This window comes from Nesoenas mayeri (assembly GCF_963082525.1).
Source record: "Nesoenas mayeri genome assembly, chromosome: 8".
NCBI lineage: Eukaryota > Metazoa > Chordata > Aves > Columbiformes > Columbidae > Nesoenas > Nesoenas mayeri.
Window position 1 is genome coordinate 6595332 of NC_137554.1, and position 18072 is coordinate 6613403.

At 37.9% G+C, this 18072-nt stretch overlaps 1 protein-coding gene across 3 annotated transcripts in view; it reads right to left on the minus strand.

The window, feature by feature from the left end:
• Window positions 1–6500: 6500 nt before the first annotated feature.
• The window catches only part of USP33 (ubiquitin specific peptidase 33), a 41920-nt gene continuing 30348 nt past the window's right edge, over window positions 6501–18072 (minus strand). For all 3 annotated transcript variants that reach the window (XM_080349112.1, XM_080349110.1, XM_080349111.1), the window contains 6 exons: window positions 16689–16858; window positions 15275–15356; window positions 12536–12644; window positions 10852–10954; window positions 10026–10094; window positions 6501–7677 (listed from right to left, as the gene is read on the minus strand). In XM_080349112.1, the coding sequence (XP_080205238.1) occupies window positions 7520–7677; window positions 10026–10094; window positions 10852–10954; window positions 12536–12644; window positions 15275–15356; window positions 16689–16858 (691 nt within the window). In that variant the 3' untranslated portion in view covers window positions 6501–7519. The remainder of the gene's footprint in view (window positions 7678–10025; window positions 10095–10851; window positions 10955–12535; window positions 12645–15274; window positions 15357–16688; window positions 16859–18072) is intronic.

The window sequence follows — 18072 nt, forward strand, 5'->3', positions numbered from 1 at the left end:
AATGTAAACAAACAAAAACCCCACAGAAATTTAAGATGTAGGTGTCTAAGTCAAACTAACAAACAAAAAGACCCGGCACATTTCTGCCTAGCCTTTACACACATTTTTTTGTTCCAAACTGAAAAGTGTTGTAAAGACAAGCGTAGCCTGTGATTAGGGCCCTTCCATACAGGACATGAAAGACTGAATTTTTATTTAAACCTGATCGCCACCACACAGCAGTGGATACCAGCACTGCTGATGGGTTTAAAAGGAGAGATCTCTGTTCAGGGCTCAAATCTAAAGTGGAGCGTCGGCACTTTTCGGATTTAGGTTAACAGTGCGATCAGGAAGCTTAACATCTCCTGGAGGATGCTTGTAGAGCAGAATCCCAGCAAGTGCCTCCTTTACCTGTATCTTTTGCAGTATCTACAGAAAAGAGCCCAGGAAGACGGGCCCCTGCACTTGAGTGTGCAAAGTCAAGGTCACACATGAAGTTCAGATTGCTACTATCTAGTTAAAGAGACAAATTACCATGACTTACCCGGCTTGGTTGGAAAGCAAATTAATTATGCTACAAACAAAGAAGGTAAGAGAGAGTACATTTCCCTATGGGAAACTATTCAGAAGCTAAGACACCAAATAAGAGTTCATAGCTAAATACATGTCTTATTTCTTGCTTCTACAGTTAAATTGTAAAGTCAGTCTAAATACAAAAACCTCAGTACTAGACTAGAAATTTAATGGAAAATATTGTTTAACTGAATGAACAGCTACCAATCAATTAGCATTTTGACATGTATGAGTGCATTTCTGTTTCTATAGCTGAAAATCTCCAAGTAATGTTACTTCTGGTCCTAAAGAGAAGGCGTGTGCATCGCTGGAAACAAACCTGCATTCACAGCATGAGCAAGTGCTGGATCTCTCTTCGTTTGGGTTTGGCATTTTAACAGACACCCGGAGGGGTGGGGAGGAAGCCACATATCACCACGGTAACCAGGACGTCTTGTTTTAGCATGCACATTAAAAAACATACAGGACAGAACAAAATTAGTCCCCTAGAAAAATATTCATTTCTGGGCAAAACTATTCACGAACAATGAAAAGAAAAAGGTCTTGGCATCGTCCTGTGAGATACAAGACAAAATTTGCTATTTTTCCTTTTTGACAGCTGACAATTTACTTTGAGCAAAACTTTCTCTTACTTATAAGAATCAAATGCTTCATCTCCTCTGCCCTCTTTATTCTTCTCAAAGTATTTTAAGATTTACTTTCTCATGTGGCAAGTTATTCCAAAAATGTATCTTAATAAAGTTCTTTATGTATAGTAAGTTCTTTTTGAGTTCCAAGTGAAATAGGAGGAACATACCTGGAAATGAAATCTTCTCAACTTCATTTATATTATGAAAACATTTTGTGGATGGTGACTGCTTTATTTTTGCACCTCCTGTGCTGCTGAACAAATAACTTGTAAGCAAAATAAGTGATTCATCAGTATAGCATAAAGGCATATCAAAACTGTATAAACAGAATCATGGAATGCCCTGAGTTGGAAGTGTATAACCAGTGTATTCCTGTTATCCCAACTTTAATTTTTACTGACATTTCACAATAGGATATAATCGGTAAGTCAAGTGTCAACTATATTTCCTCATGTCCACTCATTTCAATAACCAGAACTTGTATGTTACCCTTTTAGCTTAATCAACTCTATCTTCAACAAGTCAGAAAATGAAATTTCTTGCTTATTCATCTTAAAAACACCACATTTGAGTGATAAAGTTCCTACTGCATTTCCTTAAGTCTACACATATACCCATCTATGACCCTTAGAAGGAGACTTGTCATCAAGTGATGTGGCATCTAATATCATTAACAATCCATAAAACCTGTCAGACATCAGCGAAATGTTTCTCACAAATGGATCTTCTTTTTCTAGCTGCATGTCTCAGCTGATGCGCATTTAGAAGAGAGGAAGATTTTGTATTGCAAGCAAACATCTGCACTATTAAATGTATTATAAACAGATGATGTTTTATCTTACTGGGTGGCAGTGTTGAGGCTGCCTTTTATGGGGAAACAGCCTTGTCACCTTGTTGAATGGTTGGAAGCTAAGCTAAAGCTATTCTGAATTTAAGACAAGTCACACGTTTTTAACAGCTATATATATATATAATAGAATATATTCCAGAAAACAAGTTATACTTGTTTTCACTGTTTATACTGTATACACTGTTAGGGACAATAGTCCTTTTACAATTTTTTAGTGAACTAGGCTATTTTCTAATGTGCTACGATTTTGAAGTCTAATATAAACCAAGTTTGTTTGCAACCAGATAATAACACTGAAAGTGATTTGTCTGTCTTTGTGACACTTCAGAAATCTAGAACTCTTATTTTGCTTCCTGCTACTAATTGTCAGCTCTGGATGGCTTAAGTATAGAGAGAAGCCAGAAAAGCCATCTGTTTGGAAGAATTAAAAAGCCTAGTTGTTTTACTCATTTCCTGGGCAAAATGAAGAGCTGAAAGGTTTTCAGTGAGAAAACTGCTTAGACTGCACTAAGCCAGATGTATGTAGGGAATTCAAAAGGAATAAATGGAACAGAAATTTCTTAGTTCAGTATAAAATAGTTCTACAGCAAATATGAAGAAGCCACTTGCCTCTTTAAGCGGATAATCTGTAAGTTTTCCTGTAAATTTTCCAAACCTCAGGTTTACTTTTCCAAATGAACTTGTATGATGAATATCAGGATAAACTTATCAACAAAAAATCACGTCAATAGTATCATTATAAATATCAAAACTATCAATCAAAAAAATCACGTCAGTAGTATCATTATAAATATCATATATAAATGCCTATAATAGTAACTTATTGTTACTTATTGTTACTTATTGTTAAACTTATTGTCTTTAGTACTTTTGAAAAAAACCCCTATGGTATCTTGCGTTAGAAAAAGCCAATCGCTATGAGTTTTGAATCTGAGCAGCAGGATTTTTCCATCATGCATTAGCATAGCACATGTCAGTGGGACGTCCTGCTAACTCAACAGATGCATGAAATTCCCCTGCTCTGGGGCTTCCAAAATACACGACCACACAAATGTACAAAAGGCTCTAAATATAAATTCTTTCAGATGTCACTGATTCTTGCACTCTACTGGAAGGACAGATTTCTGAGTACATTATCTGGCCTCCAGAGCAGGGACTGACACACTTGTCAGCTCCAATCTTCTGACATCTCTACTTTGATAGCTCAGACTGGAACTTCCACAGCAAATATGATCTTGTCAGGGAGAAGAAATAGATTAATTAAATACAAACCCCTAAATAAATTAGCTTCCATTGACCCAGCTGCACACAGTAGGTTTGCAAGTCGTAGTGTGGTATGTAGACAGAGCAGTAAAATTCAAACGCAAGATCTTGTTAGCCCTGTCAGGGACATGTGGCAACAACGCGTGCGGCTGTTCTCCCTTGAATTCAGATTGGGCAGGTCTGTCTGTCTGTCTCACCACAGAGAGCAGTTTTTGTCAAATAGATACTAGAGGATACCTTCAAACATGTTTTTTGATGCATTCAGGCAGCTCAACAGCTGACTGATGAGTACTCAAAATATGCAGTGCTATCAAATCAGCTCTGAATTTGTCTGATATGAATAAAAATAGCTTTTGCTCTTTTCCATCATATCTTGATACAGCTCTAACATGCCAAGCAAACTTTCAGGCCACCACCGATGGGAAGGCTGACACCCATTTCAGCAGTCAACTGAGCACCATTTATCTATCTGAAAACAAAACCCAGCCTTTATTGGATGCATCTACTCAAGATTGCCATTCCAACATGGAACCAAAAATAATTACTGTAGTGCCTCTAGTCACAGTTCAATTAAGAGATTGGAGAAGCAGATTATGTGCATTTATATCTATCTATCTATCTATCCCTAGACACAGGACTAATTTAAAGTATACTTGCAGAAACAGCTTTCTGGACTACCCAAGTTAAACAATGAACTTGCATCACAGAATTGTCTTTAGAACTTCCTTCATTTCCTAATGTTTCACTCATAGGAAAGGAAGAGACTGGCCTTTAAGTCAGTAAAAGTATAACACAGGATAATTTTACAGCTAACGAGCAGGTCATTTGTATTGTGTTACTAAGCAAGCAGACTACTTAGCTCTCACCCCTGAAGCATATTAGAAAAGTGCCTTCTTTTAGTACTAAGCAATTCAACAGCTCTTCTGCCAATCTTTTTCCCTCCAATTACACCATTTAGCTACATCCCATATTATCAGAAGCACTCCCTGCAATGCTGGGAGCTCAGATGAACAATTAGATATACTGCTTGCAAAAAAACTTCCAAAATGTAGAAAAATCAAGCTTTGAGCTGATAAGTTCCCCACGTCCCCCATGCAGTTCCTGTAGAAGAGCAGATTAAAGTTAGCAGACTAAACAGCAGGCTTTTAACAGCTCAAATCTAGATTCCTAGGCCTAAAATATGGACTGCACTGAATTTTTCCCCTTCTTGAAATGACAGCTTCCCTGGCACCCAAACACAGCGCTGTGTTTCCTCAACTGGAAACAAATGAACAAAGAATCCAAATAGTCTGGTGAAAGGCTTATGGAAAAAGAATGATTTCCACAGCCCCTTCCTGAGCTGCATTCTTTCTTTGCTGCCAATCAGACAGCGATTCACAGGCCAGGCTTCTCCTTCACCTCCACTCTGCAGTTCTGCCTTCCCTCCAGCGTACACAAGCATCCATCTGGAGTTCTCCCACGTTGTCTCACTTTAAAACGCTACTTCATTTCTATGGCATAAAATCCTTCGTAGGGCTTTCAAAGGGCTAAAAGCAAGAAGACAGTCACGCCTTTGGAACTGTCTGTCTCGAACACAAATGCATCCATTTCATCTCTGCAAACTCAGGATTTTGGGTTTTGAAAAGCGTGACAAACAGCTGTAGTGTGAAGATGCCTTTACCATGGTGACAGAGGCGTTTCACAAACTCTGCTAGTTTGAAGTTGTCTTGTTACTGATCTATGTGCATCACAATTATGTTTGACTACGGATTCTCAGACACCCAATGGAAAAGAGTGACAAATCTGCCAGATTTCTAATAGGTTACCTAAACCCAGCACAAGCCACCATTTCTAAAGCTGAGGCAAGTATTCCTATTCATCTAGGAAAAAATTGTTGAGTATTATCCAGCAATTATTTCCACATGGGAAATCTTGCATCTTCAGCATTCTTTTAAGCAACAGAACAACTACATTTTTCAACACTGAGTCTCATTGCTCTTCTCTGAAATAATCTCTCCCAACTTGTATTTATCACCATATAGCACTCACAATTGGGCACAGTACAGATGAGGTCTCGCAACAAGCACAGCACCAAGTAGAGCAGAATAATTACCTCCTGTGCCTCACATCTGATGCTTTTGTTACTATTACCCAGAACAGGTTTTGGTTTGGTATAACTGGATTTTAACTCTTTGTCTGATCTGCTGTAATACCCAGAATACACAGCACAGAACTGCTTCATTCCCCAGCAAGATCACATCCCTAACACTCAATCCATTTTTCTCTTTTAAGTTTTACAGGAACAATCTGTTCCACCATCCAGGTTATTAATGAAAACATTGAGTAACCCTGATCACCGTAGAGTGATTTAACCAAGAAAATATTTCCCCATTTTCCAATTAAGAACATCATGTACAAAAAGTTCTTCCTACAGTATGCACACCTCTTTGTTGTTATTTAGTGTATTTTAGGGAACCTTAAGAATAGCTTAAATGTTATTGTTGACTTTTCATACGCAAGTTAACTTTACCTCAATCAGTAAGACAAGTCCATAGTAGTAAGCGATGTGTTTGTTTACCTTGTCCACACAAAGGTAACATTACAAGTCTCTGCTGACCGTTTCTTTACGTTTACACCTGTGTACATGCACAAGGCTTCTCAGCTGCCCATGTCCCATGACCTCCTCCAGAATTTAAGGAACACCTACATGAGAGTTCAGAAACATAACAGGCTGGCCAAGAGTTACTTGCAATCCAGTTTAAAATTGAAAAATGTTTTCCTGTGTACCAGCCATATAATCATCGGCTTCACACTGCTGTACATTTACCCCTCTTACTTACACTGCTGTGTTTTTAGCTTTGCTTCTTCTCAGGTAGGCTGAGGAAAACACTGAGATTTAAGAACTGACTCCTACATGGCGCATTAGCAAGTACTTAAGGTTAAAGGACACTTTCTCCAGGTCTCTTACAGGTGGCTTTTTATCCAGGATGGCTTTAAGTGCTTTACAAAGTTCAAAACCAGTTTGATTTTAAACTAGATATAAAGTTATGCAGAAAAATGTTACATCAGCAGTTCCTTCCTTTGGAGCTGAAACTGTCAACATCATCGCATAAAGTGGTGAAGAAATACAGTTACATGTGTGTGAGCGCAGTACCACGTCATTACTTCAGAAGTTTCTGTATTGATACAACAAGTGAAAAAACATTTAAGAAAGCTTTTTTCCCCCCTTCTTCCACAGTTTAACTTTTATTATTGATCCAGCCTTGAATAATGCTGCTTATTTAGTAACAATATCAGGCAAAACCAAGAGCAAGTGCCATTCTGCATTCCAATATTAATCATTCAGTAAAGTTTTGCAATATATACATTTTATCCAGCTTCTGACATTATAGGTCATCATGCCAATGAAAATTTTTAACAATACAATAAAGTCCTTCAAATGGAACTGTTTATGAACGTAATTCAAGAGACTAGACAATTTAATTTCTGAAATTTATATCACTCATGTCCATAATAATTTTACATTTCACACTTCATGCTCTCAAACATTACCCTAGAGAAGACTAAATCTTTTTGTCACATATACTATTAAAGACACTACAGAATTACAGAAGACTACAATAAGATGTAAAATTTAGCAGGTAATAAGTTATGACACTTGCTGACTAAGACAATATTCAGGCTACACTAATGTTTGATCCATTCAAATACAATAAGTATCTGGATGTTATATACTACCCATTTCATATACTTACAGTGCAAAATAAGTGAGAATTTTTTTCCTGAGCATTTAGGAAATTAACATCCTTTTTCTTTGTTACCGATTGCAATCCACGTAAAAGATACTTCCCACATCCCTATGCTTGTCGAGACTGTGCAATTAAGACAGGCAAAAGCTTGTAGATAACAGAAACCCAAACAGGAATCAGAAGGGTTATTGAACATCTCTGAAATTTGTCCCCATTTTTCAAGTCTAAGGATATAACAAGTTTGACTTTTAAAAAAAAGTCAGAAATTACATTAGCAAACACTCTAAAATGTACAAACCATGTGCCTTCCAAAACAGAGAAACAGCTTCTATTTAAACAAAACATAACACATATTTCAACTTACTATTCCGTAGTTAATGTAATGCCCAGTGAGCTGTGCCTCCATCAGACATAAGAGAATAAAACTTTTGGGGAAGATATTTTGGGCATTTTGTAAGGACGTTGGATTCCTTACAAGCTCATCTTTTCCTCAATAGCTACAGACCATGAGTTTCTAATTCAATCTTCTCCTCTGTTTGCAAAATATCAGGTTCTGCTGGAGGAACAGGTGGTCTCAGTATTATCTCTGGACCTCCACCATAGATGGACTGAAGAAAATTCCATGTTTCTTCAGATATTTGTCCAGAATCTGCACCTGAAAACATTTGGAAGTTTTAATTACTATTTAGAATAATTCCTTCATGATTCCTTTGAAGTCCATGACAGATAGAAAAAAACAAAAACCAAAACAGATTCAAATTTAAAAGCACAAATTCAGATTAGGGTTTATCTTGCATCAACTACCAAACCTAATGACATGTTTTGTGTTAACTTTATACTTCTCGATTCTTAGAACTACCTGCTCTAAACTATCCGGTACTTAACACACCCCAAGCATAAAACACATGAAGGTTCTACGATAAGCTCCTTATCTGATACTCATCAATCAAGCTGACAACTGGTAGCTCTCGGTACACAAGAAACAATGATTGACATTAATGCAAGGCCATGCAGTCCCATCAATTCCGCAGTAAAGTGCAAGGACTCCAGATTCTTGTTTCAAATAAATTAATATTGCCAGTAAAGAACAAAAATGTGAGAACCACAGTGAAATTCTCAGAACCCCAGAGAGAAACCACTAATGCTCCTTGTATGTGGCACTGATGGGTCAGCCTGATTTCTTTCTGTTCACTGATTAAAGTCTTTGTTTATGATTCTGTTCTTCCGGCTAGAGGTCTCTCTCCTGTCTCAAATCAGCATCCAGCAATCACTTCTGATTTTCCATAACCTTTTATAGGGGCAAAGGACAAGGGAGCATCAGCACACCGCCCCTCTAGGTTTTAACACAAGGATCCTGTCTGATCCAATGATTTCTTCACACCAAGCTAGGCAGAGAGGACACATTTCTACTACATCTGAAGAAACCCTCTCTTCTTTAAGCAACTCATTAAAAACCTGTGCCACAGCAAGTTCTCCCCAGTATCCTTACTGGATACTATTAATTTGTCTTGTTAAGCCTAATTTCAGCACTCTCCTACTCAAAAACAGAACAAAAAAGCGCAGCACCTTAACAAAGGAACTTCTGCCCCAAACTCCCTTCCGTTTCTGTCCTCACCAACTGCTCCGGGGTGTCTGCTACTGCACTTCATCTACAAGTAGTTTCCAAAGAGGAAGGGTACAAAGACCTGCATGTTGGTTTACCTGCACTAACTCAGCCATGCAAAGTCACGACGTGGATCCTACGCCAGTACTAATGACGTTGCATCTCAGTTTTACTCATTTAGATGCAGGTACTCAAAAAACCAACTCCATCTCTGCATGCCCAGGAGTAGATCTTCACTCGCTTAACCAGATTCCAGCTCTCCTAACAGTCAGGTTTAGCTGAACAGGCTTAGTGAACCAATGAATCGGGATCACTGGATCACAGAAATCTGTAATACTGTACGTTATCCGCTCCCACCTCTTCTCTCACGACTTAAGAGAAATTTGCCCAGACTATTTGACTTCATTTCTACCCAAGTTCTAATTTGAATCAATGTGGCTGAAGTTAAATCAACAACTGGCTAATCTGCTATCAATTATTGATTCTATTTTTTTTTTTGCTACACATCAGTCAGGCGCTTTATACCTTGTATTTGAATTCTACAATAGCATTTAAATCATTAAAATGTACTGCAAAACCCATATGTGCAAGAACTCATTCTTTTTTAAATACACTCTTGGCATTTTACAATTTGTGAGGTTTATGCAGGGCCTAGTGGCCTCCAGTGAACTGTCATCAGTAGGTCCACTGTATGCTGTGGTATTAAGTTAAATCAGGAAAAAATTCAGTTATTAAATAAAAGTTAATCTTAATGCTGCAATTTGTTTTTTAAGCTGAGCTACAATGAATTTAAATATCCATAGGAAGTCGAATGTCTTCATAAAGCAGGCCCATACGTGATTTCTGCCCCCCGTATCTACAAATTTCAAATAAATGGTATTAAGCGACTGACTGTGAAGAATAAGAAAGAAATCCCTTATCTCTGAACACTAGAGAAGATTTTGCCATGTACAGTGGCAAATAACTTGCAGAAGAATAAGCAACAGCATTTACTTACTATGGTTTATTTCCCTGTGTCAGAAGGAGCTCTCAGTTCAAATTAGGTTTCAGAAATCAAATAGCTACATATAGATATATGACACAGTCTAAAAGTCAAGCATCTCCCAATTTATGTTAAGAAAACCCAATTGAACTAAGTGATACATAGCCAAAGCACACTTTCACCATTTAAAAGTTACTCTGGATCTCCTGCTACACTCTCACCTATATTTGGATCAGTATAGTACAGATATTAATTCTTTATTTTAAGAATAAGCTGCTTCCCCCAAAACAGGCACAGAGATTCATTAGGAATTGCCTTTTTATGATAATGGTCAAAAAACCCAATTAATACTAAATTTTGTGAACTTCAGCAAATACATCATAAAGAGCTCAAAGCTGCAGCAGTATTGGACACCTACCTTGTTTTAGCACAGCATTTCCACACTTTGTTACTGCAATCTTAGCATTATCAATAGGACCAGGAGGATCTAGTGTGACAGAAAGATTAAAAGTGGGAGAGCTGAAAACAACAGCAGGTCGGAGCTTCTGTTTTCAAATGAAAGGAGTAATAGCTCGTTTGTTTACTGCTTGTTCTTGTACTCCTTAACAGTACGTTCTAATTTAATCAGAATTTTAATTAAGAGCAGGTTTTTCAAAGCTTTCATGATTACAGTGAGTCTTCAAGCAATATAACCCACAAATTAATCCTAATTCTTACCCCTAGAAAAGTTGTCCCAGAGCAGACTCACAAGATTGTAGAACATTTTATCAGCATTTCCATTTCAAACCTTTAGAGGCACCGAAAGTGGACTAAAGTGATATTATTATAGTTGTTAGCCAGTTATCTGTGGGTTTAGGTTGTGACAGTAAGGTCACCTTTCCTCCAGAAGCTGCAGCATTATCTATTGGATTGCACAGCAAAATCCATCCCCCCTTGTACTTCAATCAGTTTTCTTGCTGCTGCCAACAGCAAAGCCCCTACAAACAACCAACATTCTTTCTACAACTATCCCATTATCCATTCTTGTGAATTATTTGGCTGTATTTTATAATTTGGTTCCTGGCTATATTTGTACCCCATAAAACGTATGTCTTATATGTTCATTTTAAGAGCTTTTGTTGCCATCTCCATCTGTTCTTCCCACAACCTTCTTTGCAAAGCAGAAACAACTTACTTAAACAGTACCACTACATGATAACAAAAAAGAAAATATTACCCATATTTTGAAATGGAACACAGCTTACCACTGTCTTTACCCTTTACAAATCCTTCCCATTCTCTGAACCACTGCATACTGATGCAGTAAAATGTTGATGGAGATTCCTCCTCTTGGAATGCTCTATTAAGCTGAAAGGAAAAAGAATACATGGGGGTTTTTTTCTGCTTTTCTTTAAACTAACGAATTCTTTTAACCACTGTAATTATTAACAGCATAATATTACACCACAACAGAACATTTTAAAGGACCATCAGAACAGTATAAACCTGGTGAATTGCTGAGGTGAGATTTTGATATAGTAGTTGCCTTCATATTAAAAGAGGATTTATTCTGTACTTGAGAATTTATTTTTGCCTGAAAACAGCAACATATTCTTCCCCATCAAACCCTACTGGATGATTATTGTGAAAGGCTGAACTTTCAAGTAGAAAACTTATTGTTGTAAAATAAAATACAGTAAAAACACTGCTTTGAAATATTCACTCCATAATTTTATGGAAGGGTCTTTGTGTGATGAACTGCATCTTCATCTATGTTTGGTTTTCCCCTAATACTTTGAACAGATGCCAGTACAATTCCAAGCAAGGCACGGTGAACTAATTCACTGAAGCTTTTCATGACTTTGCTTCAGTTTAAAAAACACAAAATATTTCTTGTTCCTACTATTTTAAAATTTAAAAAAATAAATAAAAATCACCCCGTTTTCTGAGTTTTTGTTGCAAGGCAGTGACTACAAATTACAAAAACCAGCTAAGTAAAGAGTCTTTGTTGCCATTTAACTAAATTTGTTTCTATCACTGTAAATTTTTTTTTAATAATTAAAGTTTTAGGAAGTTTAACATTTTATACTTTATCAGATACTAGATTTTTTCACAGCATTATTTAGAAACGTGCAAAAAAGTCACTTAAACCTTTAAAGCCATTCTCTTTTAGCTCTGTAATAATACAGCTATACTTCCCCCTTGAAGCCATGAATTAAAGCATCAACAAAACTTCTTAAGGTATGAGATAAAGTCAGTTTTGCCATCATTCCCTCAGCAATTTTTCTAGAGGATAACAGAATTTCCTGTCTGCTAGCCAATAAAAATACTTGCACATCAGTGCACATATAATCATTGGTTATAGTGGAAAAATACTGATCGCTAAAGCAAATGAGGTTGACTCAGCTAACCAGTGGTAACCCAGACTAAACTCACATAATCCCTAAATCATGGAAAATATAGTAGCTGTTTGACAGTAATTTTACAGATCCATTACAATACTAAAGTATTTACTTCATACTGAATTATTTATGTTTATGTCTTTAATAATATTTTAAAAATTAGAACCAGAGATAAAGATTAGGATTAACTTTTGGCTGGTATGTTATTATTGCGCCTAAGCCTTATGAGATTGCACAGAACAGATCACTGGCAGTGCATAAAGAACAAACTGCTCATGTGGCTGCACTCTGCTTCCATACTATAAAAAAATAAGCAATTTAAGAAACATATTAAATATTTTCTTTAAGTACATTGCCATATAAACAGTTATTTGAGATACCACATGAACATTACTGTCAGTGACAGGAAAGAAAGGATTCTATATAAGTATGCAGATATTTAATAAAGGCCATTTGTTACAGGAATCACCGATGCACATCTGGTAACCCCTTGGGTCAAGTCACGGTGATGTCAAAAAGCAGAATGAATAAGTGTGTACTTTTTTACCCGAATAAACATTTCCAATTCATTTTTCCTTCTTTTTTCAGTTCTTTCAGCCTCTATTTGGCAGGTGTGACAAACATACAGATGGTTAACAGCTGGTCCTCCTCCATACCTGCAGTAAAAGTAGAAAACCATCAACCTCATGGAAAATACCTTGTGAAGAGATCACGCACCTGTAGACACCGCAGGTGTCAGCTTATAATATGTAACAGAAGTCAGATACAAGCCAATCACACTGATCCACAAACACCACCATTTATTTTCCTAGAAATATTTTATACTCCATGCTAAGACATAACCGTTTTCCAAGTTCTGACTGCCTAAAGCCAGCACAAACCATCCCAAACCCTCCTGTATCAAATACGTCAAAAGCTGTTACTATGGGAAGAATGCTCCAGCCAGTTCGATCTTAAACATGCTCCTCCATTCCGCTGCAGGTTCTTCATCACTTTGCTGCCTCCTTGACACCAGCCTCTGAATTTGTTTATTGTTTTGTTCTTGAGAAGTTATTCGCCATGACCCTCCCCTCCATATTTTCCTTTTGTCAAACTGCACACATGGGAGCCTTCAGGGGCACTGGTACTAAACAGCATAATAGTTATATATATACACACACATATATATTTGCATGTGTGCGTGTAGGTATACATATGTGCGCGCGTGTAACGTATACGTACACACACGCACATATGTATACAATGTGCGTGTACGTACGTATACAATGTGCGTGTGTGCGTGTACGTGTACGCGCGTGCGCGTGTACGCGTACATATATGTGTGTGTGTGTGTGTATACATATATATGAACATAGCATTTGCTAGCCTGGAATCTATAGGCCTGATGAAAAACAATATTCGTGAATGACTAGCAGCCTTAAGAGATGCATTTACTACAACAGAGAGGTCAGGCTAACGTACGCACTGAGATAAGGATATTCCAGGTTCTACCTCCTAGTTGAATAATTCTCTTTGTCAGAGCTGTGTTCTCTCTTCCAGTTTTGTTTCTCTTCTAAAACTTCAGATTTTATTTCAAAAATTAAACGAGATAAAAGAGAGTGCTCTTAAATATAGCAACGTGAGTTCAGTTCAAAATATTGAAGTTCTTAAGTAAGAGTGAAAAATCACTATGTTTATTTAGTGAATAAAATAAAACAAAAATCTGCCGTGGCAGGCATTGGTTTTTTTTTCCCCTTTTAGACTTGTATGTTTGTCAGTCCATAAAAATAATAATTTGGGCTGCTGGTTTTCTTCCCCAAACACAGAAGTGTTGTATTTTAACTGAAAACTAAAGCATATTTCAGTACAACAGCACTTGTCCATACAAGTTTTTGGTATGTACTCAGTCATCCCAACTTAAAGACACGTTTCATAAAATGGTCACTTCCCATTGAAATTGCACCTCTGAAGATGACACTTTGTCTTCAGACAGCACTGATCAGTTCACAAGTTTTGAACTAAAGTAGGTCAAGTATGAATTATACCATATTATCTTGAAGCAACTCTGAGCCCAAAGTACTTGGAACTGGAGTAGTGCCACGTGAGCAGCAAAACAAATGAGTTTGGGACACAGATTGGCAACTGGCATCCTAGAAAAATCTCTCCTTTTCCTTAATGTTATCTCAATAAAAATCAAATTCCACCACAGCTGGCTTCCTCACCCTAAATTCTCACCCAATGCTGTCATGGTAGTCTCCTACAATTTCCAGGTAACAGCAAGACAAAAAGCAAGATGTGGTTGCTTCAGAGCTGTTGAAGGGTGTCTGTGCCATGTTCAGCAATAACAATTAATACCTCTTTTCTACCTAGTAGATGAATTTCAAAATCCAGAGGACCCCATCATCTCTGGGACTTCTACCTTTCTATCAAATGATTGAAGTTTGATGTCTTGTTAAGAAAGCTTATAGAGAAGGGAAATGAATGGGAAGTTTGAAAACGTTTTCCTTCACGTTTAGCAAATGTTTCTGCATACCAAAAATGGAGAACGCTTTTGTGAGTCGGAAGAAAAATTCAGTACATCTCGGAAAGGGGAAATAAGCTGGAAATAGTAGCGTTTCTAATTTTCACTATTGAAACTTGGAAAAAAAAAAACCACCAAAAATCCAAATAAACAACCCTTTAGCTACAGTGCTTAGGTGGCAGGAAATTAAAAGCTAAAAATATTTAATGCAAGTGAAATACAGAGTCCTTAAGGTCATCAGCAAAGCTCTTCCGCAGCTTTTTGTTACTTTAAAAGGAGACACATCTTGTAAGAATCCCTTCTTTGTAAGCAGGCACTTAAACCTGACCTACATTAAAATGTGGAGCAGTTATATGGAACACTTATATCTAAGTTCTTCTGAAGCAGTGCTGGCAGCTGAGGCTGCGGACTCAAAGCCAACAGAAAAGCTCCGTCCAGCCAACACAAGAACAGGAAGCTGATACAGAGAGCTCTTTCAAAATACCTCTCGCAAAGCGTACTTCTGCTGACCTACTTTGTGTCATCTGCACATACCATACGTGTTTATTTGGTTTAATACTGAAGTATTATCCCAGTAACACACTATTTTATGTAGGCTTTTCACGTTACTTTACACAAGCAATTTATACCCATCAGCCATTTGCAATCCCTTTACTTAGCTTTGTGCCTAGAATATATACATATTTTTCTGAGCCACTAATTGTAAAGTCTGATGTAGCTGCTTGGCACACATTTGCTCTCAAACCGTATCGCTGGATTTTTTTCCAGTTACTATACAAAACTTACCTGCTATACAGATTATCCCATATATTTTGAGGTAGCATTACAACTAGGTCCTCTATGAAGTTTGCTTTGTGTGGAGGAACACCTGCAGAAGAAAAAGAAGCACTTGTGATTTATACTGGGGGGCAGGTGGGGAAGGGAGACTATTAGAGATCTCTACATTAAAAAAAATACAACCTTTCAATGAATTCAGAGAAATCTTGTGAAAAGAGCTTTAGCATAGTATAATCTATTACTGTATTTAAAGAGACCACTCTAATTTTAGTCTCGTGAGGCTGAAAAGTTTACAAAAAGCAGATGCCAACTATATGAAAGACTAAAATTAAAGGGCTAGAATCCTTTTTAGATACTGATTGCAAAATGCCTCTTAAAAAGTGATTACGTATTTTGTTCTATGCATGTAAGCACAATACAGCAAATAAGTTAATTTTGAACAGTTTGCCAGACTTCAAACAACAGCAATGCTTGAAAGCAGTGAAATTTTGAGGCAGGTGGAAATAAAGGGGCTTGCAGAATGAGAAGTGTTGAACTGAAGTACATGGTAAACCGCAATGTGCTACGCAGGAATTCTTTTGAATAGGGAAAATCTAGTAGTTCGGGCACTTGTACAACAAGTCATCTGCTGTAACTCTGCGGAAGGAAAGCCCCAGCCACAAGGGCTCATGTGTCCATCCTGCAAATTGCTACAGGGGTACAATATTCCCATGTGAAACGCTTGGTTCAGCAACAGGGGCAGCACCTCTAATGGCTCATCTAATACAGCTGTATTTTTTATTAGAAAATAGGTATAGGAACACCACAGAGTAATGATTTCTTGGAATGTTAGTGCTCAAATATGGATATTTCCCAAAATATGTTTTGCTTAATGTGATTCTCTCATTTTATTAACAATTCATACAAAGCGAAATTTTTATGCTTCTATACAAAATATACAGAATTACTACCCTATTTTTACACTGCTATGCATTGAATACTCTGCATCAGACCAATTTCTTGTTCCACAGCTTTCAAACCTTCTTGTTGCTTCTAGCATGTAGCTGGAAAAAGATTAGATTGACAGACCAGTGTATTAAGGATGATGGCAAAGTGATAGGATTTTTAAAAATGGGAATATAGATGTTTAGGAAGCAAGCAGCTACGCCAAACTGTTCCTCTTTAAAAACCAAGAAAGCCTATGAACAAAATGTGCAAATTAAAAAAACCAGAACTTCACACTTTACCATTTCTAACTAGTCAGCTACTAAAATGAGATCAATAATTTAATTATGTTATAGTTCTAATTTACTTAAGAAATTACAGAAGTCATAATATGGACTTACTATATACAAATTCCTTTAATTAAAAGAAGTGTACATCCCTGTATAGCTACCAGCCAACAGATAAATTCTTTTTAAATGATACTCAGTTACTGTCTCACCTCCATGCACACAGAGAAAGTCATTATTTGAAATTGGTCCTGGCTCTGCAAAAGTCTTGAATTTATTTAACCATTGTCTGGAAACATAGAACTGCAGAAGACTTGGTTCCATCATATTCAGTAGGCCTGATATCCTCCGTCTCTCTCTCTGTGCTTCTTCACTGCTCTTTCTATTACCAAAACAGACATTGTTAAACAAATATATATCCTTGTGTCCAGCGCAGATAATTTAATTTGTGAAAAACGCATTTCAAGTAAATTACCTGGGCTGTGTCTATACTTCAGAGTTCTATTAGTATGAAGTAGTTGACTTAGCACGTGAAAAACCTTGCACCTTTTATACACAGGCAGAGCATAAATATGTGGCAGAAACCTGGACTGTCACGTTACAGAAACACGTGTCGGAAGAGTCAGGACAGTTCATACAGAGCGTGAAGTGCAGCAAAGACTCCTTGCTCTGTCAAACCTGTGCTTGTCCTTAGTTCTGACAAACTGTGGCACAGGCATTATCATGCTCACAAGAAAACTTTTGCCTGCTTAGTTCAACAACTCAAGGACCCCTGACAGTTCCTGTTTAACTTACCAGCCCAGACAAGCAAGCAAATAGTCAGATGGCAACAGAGACAGCAGAGGTGATCACAGTATCACAGTATGTTTGGGATTGGAAGGGACCTCAAAAGCTCATCCAGTCCAATCCCCCTGCTGGAGCAGGAACGCCCAGGTGAGGTTGCACAGGAACATGTCCAGGCGGGTTTTGAATGTCTCCAGGGAAGGAGACTCCACAACCCCCCTGGGCAGCCTGGGCCAGGCTCTGACACCCTTACTGAGAAGAAGTTTTTTCTCAAATTTAAGTGGAACCTCTTGTGTTCCAGCTTGATACCATTACCCCTTGTCCTATCATTGTTTGCCACTGAGAAGAGCCTGGCTCCATCCTCATGGCACTCACCCTTTATATATTTATAAATATCAATAAGGTCACCCCTCAGTCTCCTCTTGTCCAGCTCCAGAGCCCCAGCTCCCTCAGCCTTTCCTCACACGGGAGATGCTCCACTCCCTTCAGCATCTTGGTTGCCCTATGCTGGACTCTCTCCAGTAGTTCCCTGTCCTGCTGGAACTGAGGGGCCCAGAACTGGACACAATATTCCAGATGTGGTCTCACCAGGGCAGAGCAGAGGGGAAAGAGAACCTCTCTTGATCTACTAACCACCCCCCTTCTAATACACCCCAGGTACCATTGGCCTTCCTGGCCACAAGGGCACAGTGCTGGCTCATGGTCATCTTGTTGTCCACCAGGACCCCAGGTCCCTTTCCTCTACACTGCTCTCTAATATGTAATTTCCCAACCTATACTGGAACCCGGGGTTGCTCCTGCCCAGATGCAGGA